This window comes from Neoarius graeffei, chromosome 2 (genome assembly GCF_027579695.1).
Source record: "Neoarius graeffei isolate fNeoGra1 chromosome 2, fNeoGra1.pri, whole genome shotgun sequence".
NCBI classification, from domain to species: domain Eukaryota; kingdom Metazoa; phylum Chordata; class Actinopteri; order Siluriformes; family Ariidae; genus Neoarius; species Neoarius graeffei.
In genome coordinates, this window is record NC_083570.1 from 109303912 (window position 1) to 109315343 (window position 11432).

Below are 11432 nucleotides of genomic sequence, written 5' to 3' on the forward strand. Positions count from 1 at the left end.
CTGCCACCACTGCCTCCTCAAACGAGATGCCCGACTCCTGTAAGTCTCTTGAGACCGTATCACTCCATCACTTGTGTTGCCTACCTGGACGACGCTGTCCTGATGGTACCCAATGGAGCAGGCAATGCGGTAAGCATGTTAGAGGCATGCATACAATGTGGCCGAGCCATGATAGCTGTTTCTGTCGCAGGATATTAATTAGGGGAGCCTGACAAGTTCTTTCAAAGGTCTCTGCGTTTGAGATGTGGTCTCTCCAGGATATACCAAGGATTCTGCAAAGGCATCTAAGTATGAAAAGCCGCTAAGCACTTCTCTTCTTGTTAGGTGGTATTCCAAGCTTCAGCGCCATATAGTAAGGTTGCAATCACTACAGCTTGATATGTTGCCATTTTTGTTCGCAGCCGGATGGATTTATGATGCATAATAGGCAGAAGTTTATTGAACGCATTCGCTGCCTTTCCAATGCCTTGCATTGGAAAACAACAATACTGGCCCATGTATTTTGAAGGTGCATTTAAAACTAATGTAAACCCAGTTGAGTTTGATAGCTTTTTAAAGTGTTTTGGTTACTTTGTTTCTGTGAACCTAATTTGTGACACTTTTCTGAAATAAAACTGGATCACTAAGATAGTCTTACCTAGTTTGAGTATATTTTCATTCAATGTCCATGATGTCTTAAATTTCGGGACAAGGATTGCAAGAGCGATAAACTCTGTTTCCACAAGCATGTCTCCAAAGCACTGCTGTAGGCCCTCTTGGACAGCATCCACGAGAGGTTTGTAGTACCTGGAATTAATGCAGATTCGGTTGAGCTTCGTGATGAGGAGCATCAGAGTAGGCAGAAGCCATCCCAGCTGAAGATCGGTTTCGGCTTGAAGAATGTTGAGGGCTTTGAAGAGTGGGTTCATGGTTCTGGCATACTCCTCCAGAAAGGTAATTTCAATTGTATTCAACCTAACAGACATTCAAGGAACAACAATTCATCATTTCATGTGATCACACTTTTAAGAGAGTGTGTGTGTGTGTGTGTGTGTGTGTGTGTGTGTGTGTGTGTGTGTTGGGGGGGTCATTTTACAAAGTGACATTGCAAGGCTAGTGCTCTATTTCCACTTTACTTACTGACCACTGAGTAGTTATGCAACAATTGAAGGTAATAGGTTTTACAAAGCAGTTTTACCACATAGATTCTTACATACTGGAATGAGTTTAAAGCAGTTTGAAGCCATACATGAATTTAAAAGCAACTCCCAAAACAACACTTACATAGGCAACTTGAGTGAAGTGCATACAGTTCTGAGAGCCCCCTCTCCCTGATCTTTAACAATTTGAATGATTCTCTCAATGGCAAGAAACAAGGAATTCCATCTTGTTGCATTGGGGCGGATCAACTGAATTTTGCACGTCCTTTATAATCTCTGCAGCAGCGGAAGATCTTCCACATTTGTTCAACAGTGCATGGCATTTTGAGAAAGCTGATCAAGACAGCCTTTTGCATCATTTGAGGCAGCTTTGGCCGCATCCACTATGGAGACAAGGTTTAATAAGTGGCAGGCACGTCGATGATGCTTGGGGAGTTGAAATTGTAAACCATCATCTTCATTTAAGATAGATATGACCTCAACAAAGTCCACTTCGACTCCATCCACTTCCTGGTCCTCATCACTAAACACATCATCTTCAACTTCACCTGAAGCAGAGTTGTTGTTCTCATCTTGATCTCCATATATTCGGAATGCCTTTAAGAAATTGGACCCATTGTCTGTGGTAGTTCGTACAATCTTGTTCTGTATGCCAAATACAGAATTGATGTCATTTAATACACTACCCAAGACATCAAAAGTGTGTGAACTTTTGAGCTGCCTGCATGCTAGCGCTACCGAGCACCTCTCCAGACTATTAGGATTAACCCAGTGGGTAATGACGCTAAGAAAACCTCTTCTCCTTGCGCTCCAACAGTCTGTTGTTGTAGCAATGAAATCTATCATTGGCATTGCTTTTTTTTAATATTCCTCTTCCTTTCAAGTGCAGCCTTGTCTATTTTATGCTGCAAGGTGGTCCTTGACATCAGAGAAGAGTTGGGCTGAAGATCTAGCAAGAAAGCTTGAAATGATGGCTGGTCCACCACACTAAAGGGTTGGAGACTTTGGGTTACAAAATTCAATACTGCACAATCACCATTCCTCTGAGTAATTAGCTTCTTTTCACCAAGCTTCAACTGTCTGGAAGAGGTTGAAAGAGCCACCTGGCTTTCTGCTTTTCTTTTCTGTGGGGCTGTCAGAGCGTCTATGTATCCATGTGACTTTTATGCTTCCTCTGCAAAAAGAAAACGTTCCAATCATTAACAACATATACACATACTAATATCCCTCTTTCTGATAAATACAATACACATTTCATGAGTTTTGGCATGCCCTAGATGTAGGCTACAGAGTATGTTGATATTTTTATCATAGCTCGTCTTTAGAAAATAGGCGATCTTAGTTCAAAGCAGACTCCAACAGCCAACTGTTTAAGCACCATACCTTGCATGTAAAACTAGTCAAATGCAGTAGATTTTATGTTCCAACTTGACCTGTTAACATTGAATGTTTACCATTTCAGCATTCATCTACAAATTCTATGAACTGCAGTGAAACAGCAATAAATAGCTTACCTGGTGAATGGAATTTGAGTAAAATAGCTCGAACCTGTGTTGCTATGTCTCTTTGTTTAGGCAATGTATGTTTAGTCGTGCATGTACATTTTAAAAATAATTCAGTTTGTTCTAAACTATGGTTCGATTAGTCATTAGAGAAAATACCCACTAGAATGAAAATGACTTACCTCTATGTGTTTCTTCAGATTGGAAGGCGAATTCTTGAAAGAGGAAATGGTATGATGCTGAGGCAGGCAGAAAAGGCACTTAAAAATAACTGAGTCATTCTTCTTTTCAACTACTCCAAAAAATTCGCTCAAATAAGGCCACGGGTGTTGTAGCAAGTCAGTGTCAGGTGTTTCTTACATCATTAAATGAATTATGTAGACATAAGCGTTCTCAAAATGCTGCAGTGATGAAGTATCGTGATGGATAGCCAACCTACGAGGCACTGCTCCAACCACAGACTGTATAAATAACATGTCGAAACAAGTTCAGAAAAAATTGTGCACTGTTTCCTGATTGGTGTGCTTGCGGTGCAGTTGTTTTGACTGGTTACATTTTTTTAGTCCACTTTGGAAAAAAGGAATGACAAGTTTCGCATAATATAGTGGAATAAAAAGTAAAACATTTGACTTTGAAATATAGTGGAGTCACTAAATTGAGCGTAGGTGTGAATGTGAGTGTGAATGGTTGTATAGCGCCATCGATATGACACCGAGTTAAACCACCAAAGAAGGACCGGGACCACAGGGGACGTGTTATTGAGGCTTTAATTTCCCTCTTCGGATGGTGAAAACTGCAACAATACAGTACAATGCATTGAGAACATGAGCTGATACAATCACAAAAATAAAGTGCATAAACTTCGCATTTCTCCAAACTAATACAAAAATATAGTTGCCTAGACATCAAATAAACACTTTTCACAACTTACGGCATTGCCTTGTTAATACTTCAAGGTGGATGGAGACAGATTGGACATATGACAGTCAAGCCAGCCATAGCATGCGTCTTGTTTACCATGAGAACACCGAAACCGGAAATTGCGCGGCAAAACCGGAAGTAGTATTATTTCGCTATATTTTTTAACCAAAAGTACAAATAAACATGAAATATTTATGTAAAACACTTCTTAATGAAATTACAACCGTTTTTTAGCCTTGTACCATATTTTAAACACATGAAATTATTTATTAAAGAAAAACAATTGCCTTAAGGGCAACACACTCCCCGCCTGGCCTCGTAGGCCACTATAGCTAACTAAACTTTGCAAGAAGTGTCCATTGGCAGAAGAAGAATGACTTCGGTGACTGGTCGCATAAAAGTCTTTACACTGCCTTGATCGCTTACTTTGATCTCAATCTTCCTCACGTGACTGTCCTTTCCAGGAAATGTGGCAGTGACTCTAGCCATGGGCCAGCTGTTGCGTGGGGCCTGCTTGTCTTTCAGCAAAACTAGGTCACCAACTTGAAGATTCCTTCGAGAAACAGTCCATTTTTGTCTTTTTTGTAGTGACGGCAGGTACTCTCGCCTCCAGCGTGTCCAAAACTGGTTAGCAAGAGCCTGAACTTGTCTCCATTGCTTGGTGTAAAGGTCTTTGTCCATGAAATTTCCAGGAGGTGGAAGAAGGCAAGATTTCTGGGTGAGCAACATTGATGGAGATAGAATGAAAGGATTGTCGGGGTCGGAAGAAACTGGAAGGAGCGGCCGTGCATTTATGATTGCGGTGACTTCGGCCATGAGCGTGCACAACACATCGTGAGTGAGTTGTACCTTACTTTGGAGCAGCATAGAGTCCAGTATTCTCCGAGCAACACCGATCATTCGCTCCCAGGAGCCTCCCATGTGAGAGGCGTGTGGTGGGTTGAATTCCCAGCTGCAGCCTTGGTCCTTTAGATAGTTTTCAAGTGTCTTGTCCATGCCTAACTCCTTAGAAGCTCCGATGAAGTTAGTGCCACGATCCGATAATAGTTTTTTGGCGGGTCCTCTTAGTGAGAAGAAGCGTCTCAGGGCATTGACACAGCTGGACGTGTCCAAAGAATCGATCACCTCAATATGAACGGCTCTCGAACTCATACAGCTAAACATGATGGCCCAGCGCTTACTTTGTGCATGTCCACCTCTAGTACGTCTACTAGTGACAGTCCATGGCCCGAAAACGTCAAGGCCGACGTAACTAAAGGGAGGACATGTTTTCAGTCGTTCTGGTGGAAGATCTGCCATGCGTTGTTCTTCCTGTTTTCCACGTAGTTTGCGACAGGTGATGCATTTGTGGATTACTGAGTTTACGAGTCTTTTGCCACCTATTATCCACAGTCCTGCTGCCCTTATTGCCCCGTCCGTCAGATGACGGCCTTGGTGGTGGACCCGCTCGTGGTAGTGACGAGTGAGCAGGAGTGAGACGTGACTGTCTTTAGGGAGAACAATTGGGCTCTTTTCAAAGTTCTCGAGCTCTCAGTGTTTGAGACGGCCTCCAATTGAAATGAGGTCGTTGTGAAGGACTGGGCTGAGTCTCAGCAAGGGGCTCTGTTTTGAAATTGGTTTGCCAGCTTTGTGGGCAGACAATTCTTTTTCGAAGGCGGCCTGTTGAGCCTTTTGAAGAATGATGTGCTTTGCTTTGGTCATTTCATCTTGTGTTCGAGGTAAGTTGCATTTGTGCCACCCTTTGCATTCACTGTTTGGATTTGTGCCGTTGAAAGACTTTGCAATTTGAATGAGGAATGCTACTGCTCTGACTAAGGACTTGAAGGTGGAGAAGCGTTCAAAGCGTTTGCAGGTGAGTACTTGGAGGTGAGTGGCACAAGTTTTAACTTGTGGTCTGATTTCACAGTCTTTGTCTGGTTCAACTAACTCAAACGTTTTGCTTTCTTGCTTTGTTTCTGCAGGTGGACGACGAATGAAGGAAGGTCCAGTGAACCAAGTTGTCTTTGTTAGTTGAGTTGCTGTGAGCGAGTGAGATGCATGATCCGCTGGGTTTTCCTCGGTGCGCACATAGTGCCACTGTTCCGGTTTTGAAGACTGACGAATGCGCTGCACTCTGTTGTGAACATATGTGTAGAATCTCTTTGACTCATTGCAGATGTAGCCCAAGACTACCTTACTGTCTGTGTAAAAGTGAACTGCATCAAACTGAATGTCTAACTCATCCTGAATTAGATCAGCCATCTCTGCTGCCAAGACGGCGGCGCACAGTTCAAGTCTTGGTATAGTGGGTTCTGACTGAGGGGCTAGTCTTGCTTTGCCCATGACAAATCCGGTCTCGACTTTGTTGTCTGGAAAGACTGCTCTTAAGTAGGCTACAGCGCCTATGGCTTTGGTTGAAGCGTCCGAAAACAGATACAGTTCTTTGTATTTTGCTTGACTCAGAGAGGTTGTTGTGTACGTTCTCGGGACATGAAGCTCTTTCAAGTCTTTGAGGGAACCTCTCCAAGCGTCCCATTTGCTTTGCTTGTCTTCCGGAAGTGGAGTGTCCCAATCTGAATTTTCAGAAGTGAGTTCTCTGAGCAAAGCCCTTCCTTGGATTGTGACTGGTGCTAATAGGCCCATTGGATCAAAGACACTATTAACAGATGACAGGACACCGCGCCGTGTGAATGGCTTGTCTGTGGTGGCCACTGAAAAAGTGAAAGTGTCTGTCATAGTTTCCCAAATGAGACCCAGACTTCTCTGTGACTGGGTTTCTTCGCCACCAAGATCTAAGTCCTTTACTACTGCTGCACAATCTTCAGGGCAGAAGGCCTGCATGACCGCCTGAGAGTTGGAAGCAAACTTGTGCAGGCGGAGGTTGGACTCAGCAAGTGAGGCTTGAGTCCTTTGGAGCAAGTCGATTGCTTCGGCTGGAGAGGGCAAAGAGATGAGGCCATCATCTACATAAAAGTGCCTCTCCACGAACTTGACTGTGTCAGTCCCATGCTCTTTTGCTCCTGCTTGAATGGCCTTGCGCAGTCCATAAACAGCAATGGCAGGAGACGGTGAGTTGCCAAACACGTGGACTTTCATGCGATAGTCTATGACTTCCTTGTTAACATCATTGTCCTTGTGCCACAGAAAACGGAGGTAATTACGATGGTCTTCGCGCACCATGAAACAGTGAAACATTTGCTGTATGTCGGCCATGATAGCGACAGGTTCTTTGCGGAAGCGAAGGAGTACCCCAATGAGGCTGTTATTAAGATCTGGGCCTGTGAGGAGTACGTTGTTGAGTGAGACGCCAGAGTGTTGGGCGCTGGAATCGAAAACTACCCTGATCTTGTTGGGCTTTTGAGGGTGGTAAACCCCGAATGTCGGAAGAAACCAGCACTCTTCTCCTTGCTTTAAATCAGGCGCTACTTCCGCGTGACCATTTGAGAAGATGGCTTCCATGAACTCCACATATTGTTGCTGCATGTGGGGTTTCCTCTGCATGCTCCTTTTGAGAGAGGAAAATCGACTGAGTGCTAACTCTCTGTTGTTTGGCATTGGTTGGCGAGGCTCTTTAAAGGGTAGAGGGGCGACCCAGCTACTGTCATCATCTCTGTACATGGCTTTGTCCATTATCTCTAAAAAGAGAGTGTCCTCTATGGAGGGAGCTAGCTTGTTATCATTTTCAGTGCGATTGAAAGCTGTTTGTCCCAGCGTTAGTTCAGGTGCCTTGCTGGGCCTAGCAGTGTGTGACATTTCTTTTAATTGCAGGAAGCTATCACATTTCCCAAAGACTGTTGGACGGCCATTTTCAAGTATCACTGTTTTGTATGAGCTGACTGTTTCCTTGTGGACATTACCTACACACACCTCCCCGATTACTACCCACCCTAAATCTAGGCGTTGGGCAAAGGGTGCATGATGAGGGCCATTGACTTGTTCCCTGACTTTGTGTGCACGCAAAACATCTCGTCCTAGCAGCAGGAGTATCTCTGCTTTAGGGTCCAACTCTGGAATGTACTTTGCAATGGACTTGAGATGTGGCTGGTGCAGTGCAGCGTTTGGAGTTGGATTTCACTTCTGTTATTAGGAATGTCCTGACATTCAATGAGAGGTGGCAGTGGGATTACTACTGACCCATCTAAAGACTCTATCTGAAAGCCTTCAGCCGTTTTGCCCCATGTTTCAACTAGCCCAGAGCAAGTTCTCAGGTGGTAAGAGACAGGTTCGGTTTTAATGTTAAAAAGTTCGAAGAACTCCGGCCTAGCTAAGGAACGATTGCTCTGGTCGTCAAGAATAACGTAAGCTTTTACTGCACTGTTTTTGTCACCTTTAGGATACACCTGTGTGAGACATATTTTAGAACATGAACGACCCCACTGACCTGGACCGCACACTGTTGTGCAAGTTGTAGTTACTGCTGCGTTGTCTGGATTTTCTCCCTCCCCGCCATCCTCTTTAGCAGGAGAAGGAGCCCTGTCTGTTTGTGGTGGAGGACCAGGATGCATGACTGTGTCGTGGTATGTACTGCCGCATTCAGAGCACTTTACTGTAGATTTACAGTCCTTAGCGAGATGAGTGTCTGATGAACAGCACTTGAAACATATTCCTTTCTCCTTGAGAAAAGCCTTTCTTTCGTCCAGTAGCTTGTTCCTGAATGTCCTGCATTTCTTTAGTGGGTGGGGTTTGTTGTGCAGCGGGCAGTTCTTGTTAAAGTCTTTGTTGGGGGGCGTAATGTTAGTCTTGTGCACTACGATTGGTTTAGCTGAGTGAAAGTTCTTTTGGTAGGGCCTTTCAAGTTTTAAGTGCGTTTGACTGTTGTACTGGTTGAAACTTGGATCATTACGTTTCTTGGCCTCTTTACATATGAATTTGCAGAAGTAGCTGAAAGGAGGAAAACAACCATCATTTTCCTCTTTGTATTGTGAGCCATGAGACATCCATTTCTCCTGGAGCCCGTATGGAAGTTTGTCCACAATTGGTCCGATTCCACGTGAAGTGTCTAGATAAAGCAGGCCGGGGAGATACCCGTCCTCCTTTGCACCGTGGATCTCTTGCAGCAGATCCCCTAGTTCCTGTAGCTTTACATTGTCCTTTGTTGTTAGTCTGGGAAAACTGTCTAGTCTCTGAAAGAGTGATTTTTCGATTATTTCAGGGGCTGCATAACACTCCCAAAGTCTCTCCCATGCTTTCTTCAGAGCAGTTTTGGGGTTGTTGATATGTACAGAGCGAATGCGTTTCACCTGATTGCTTGACTCTTTTCCCAGCCATTTTGTCATGAGGTCGAGTTCTTGAGTTGGTGTGAGAGCGACCTCTGCTGTTGCACCATTGAGTGAAGAGAACCATGCCCTGAAATTCTCTGGCCTGTCATCATACTGGTAGAGACCCGAAGTGATGAGGTCTCGGCGTGCCATGTATTGTGCAAATGGCTCAGCTGAATGTAACATGCTTGCCGGTGTATTGTAGTGAGGCGTGAATGGGTTGGAGAATGGACTGAGAACTTTGTTTGTTTGTTCAACTTTTGGAGTCTCAGATGCTCTTTGAGTGAGCAAAGGTGCGTGATTGTCATCAGGCTTTGGCTTACTGCTTTTGGGCTGTGGCTTTGGATCTGAACCTTGTGATCCATCCCATGTCACTAATGTTTCACCTGAGTGACCATTGTTGTCATTAGCGGGGGGAACCGGTGGGGGGCCTTGAGGTTCAGAATGCTTAATCTGAGACCGCACATATTCCTGCGTTCTTTCTCTTTTTACTCCGTCTGATACTGATTTTCTGCTCTCACACTCTGCCTCTTCTTCTAGCACTGCTGCTTCAGCTACTGCAATGTCTGCTTCTCTGTGTAGCATTAGCACTTCAAGCTCTACATCAATTTTCGTTTTTTCCACTTTTAGCTGTGCTTCCTTACTTGCATATGAAGCCCTCACCTTCGCTGCCTCTGCTTTGGCTCGAGCACGGGCGACGCTGCTCACTGATGAAGATGTGATGACAGTTGAAGCTTTCTCTGACTTGTTGCTGGCGGCCATTTTGTCCCCGATGAAGCATCGAATGCTGCCTTTTCACTATAGCGCCATCGATATGACACCGAGTTAAACCACCAAAGAAGGACCGGGACCACAGGGGACGTGTTATTGAGGCTTTAATTTCCCTCTTCGGATGGTGAAAACTGCAACAATACAGTACAATGCATTGAGAACATGAGCTGATACAATCACAAAAATAAAGTGCATAAACTTCGCATTTCTCCAAACTAATACAAAAATATAGTTGCCTAGACATCAAATAAACACTTTTCACAACTTACGGCATTGCCTTGTTAATACTTCAAGGTGGATGGAGACAGATTGGACATATGACAGTCAAGCCAGCCATAGCATGCGTCTTGTTTACCATGAGAACACCGAAACCGGAAATTGCGCGGCAAAACCGGAAGTAGTATTATTTCGCTATATTTTTTAACCAAAAGTACAAATAAACATGAAATATTTATGTAAAACACTTCTTAATGAAATTACAACCGTTTTTTAGCCTTGTACCATATTTTAAACACATGAAATTATTTATTAAAGAAAAACAATTGCCTTAAGGGCAACACAGGTTGTCTGTGTCTATGTGTCAGCCCTGTGATGACCTGGCGACTTGTCCAGGGTGTACCCCGCCTTTCGCCCGTAGTCAGCTGGGATAGGCTCCAGCTTGCCTGCGACCCTGTAGAAGGATAAAGCGGCTAGAGATAATGAGATGAGATGAGATATAGTGGAGTCAAAGTCTCCCCAAATAGAAATACTTTGGTAAAGTACAGATACACTAAAAAGTTACTTAAGTACAGTAATGAATCACATCTACTTCATTACTGTCCACCACTGACACTAACACTACTATAAATAGCATTTTATTCTCACGTTAGTGCTACTTAGTGTTCTATGTCCAACTATGGATGAGTTAGCATTATATTTTCAAGTTAACACTAGTTAGCACTCTATTCTACTTTCAAGTTAGTGCTAGTTAGCATTCTATGTTCAAGTTAACACTAGTTAGCATTCTAGTCTCAAGTTAGTGCTACTTGATGTTCTATTTCCAACTTTGGATGAGTTCGCATTATATTTTCAAGTTAGCACTAGTCATTAGCATCCTATTTTCATATTAGTGCTAGTTGGCATTCTATGTTCACATTAGCACTAGTTACTGTTCTATGTTCACGTTAACACTAAGTAGCATTCTATTCCCAAGTTAGTGCTACTTGATGTTCTATGTCCAACTTTGGACTAGTTAGCATTATATTTTCAAATTAGCACTAGTTAGCATTCTATTTTCACATTAGTGCTAGTTAGCATTCTGTGTTGAAATTAGTGCTAGTTAGAGCTAGTTAGGATTCTTTTTGTACGTGTAATTTTAACACATGGATTCCCTCTCTCTCTCTCTCTACCCCTCTCAAAAAAAAAAATTCAGCTCTTAGGAATTAACCCCCAAAACACTTTAACTGTATATCCTCCCATAGCCACCTATTTTTAGCATTATGGTGAGTTCAAAGCTCTGAGCAAGACTGTTTTGCCCGAAATCAGAATCTCAGTGTATTGAATATTTAATATAGAGCACCATCACTGAGGCATTTTTTGTCATATCTTTAATATAAAATGTGAAGAATCACACCGGGGCATGGAACTGCAGACCTCTGACCTGGTTTTACCCCACTGAGTGTGAGCTGCAGACCTGTGTGTAGATTGTTCCTGCTCTCACAGGAGCTGATGTGGATGTTGGAGCAATCTGAATGAGATGAACGAGGAGTCTTTGGACGAGACATGAGTTCATAATTAATTGCAAAATGCCTGGGATTTAATTATCTTGTTATATATGAAATAATTATCATGGACACATCGACACGCGGGCTCTCTGTTTTATC

At 43.4% G+C, this 11432-nt stretch overlaps 2 protein-coding genes across 2 annotated transcripts; both read right to left on the bottom strand.

Moving 5' to 3' along the window:
- Positions 1–3799: 3799 nt before the first annotated feature.
- On the bottom strand, positions 3800–5092 carry LOC132882106 (uncharacterized). Its single transcript, XM_060915360.1, has one exon. It carries the CDS (start codon positions 4859–4861, stop codon positions 3899–3901), a length of 963 nt encoding a protein of 320 aa, XP_060771343.1. The 5' UTR covers positions 4862–5092; the 3' UTR covers positions 3800–3898.
- Positions 5093–7512: 2420 nt separating this feature from the next.
- Positions 7513–10020, bottom strand: LOC132882105 (uncharacterized). Its single transcript, XM_060915359.1, has 2 exons — positions 9840–10020; positions 7513–9701 (listed from the first exon to the last, which is right to left on the bottom strand). The coding sequence occupies exon 2, from the start codon at positions 9559–9561 to the stop codon at positions 7513–7515; it is 2049 nt and encodes a 682-aa protein (XP_060771342.1). The 5' UTR covers positions 9562–9701; positions 9840–10020.
- Positions 10021–11432: the final 1412 nt, after the last annotated feature.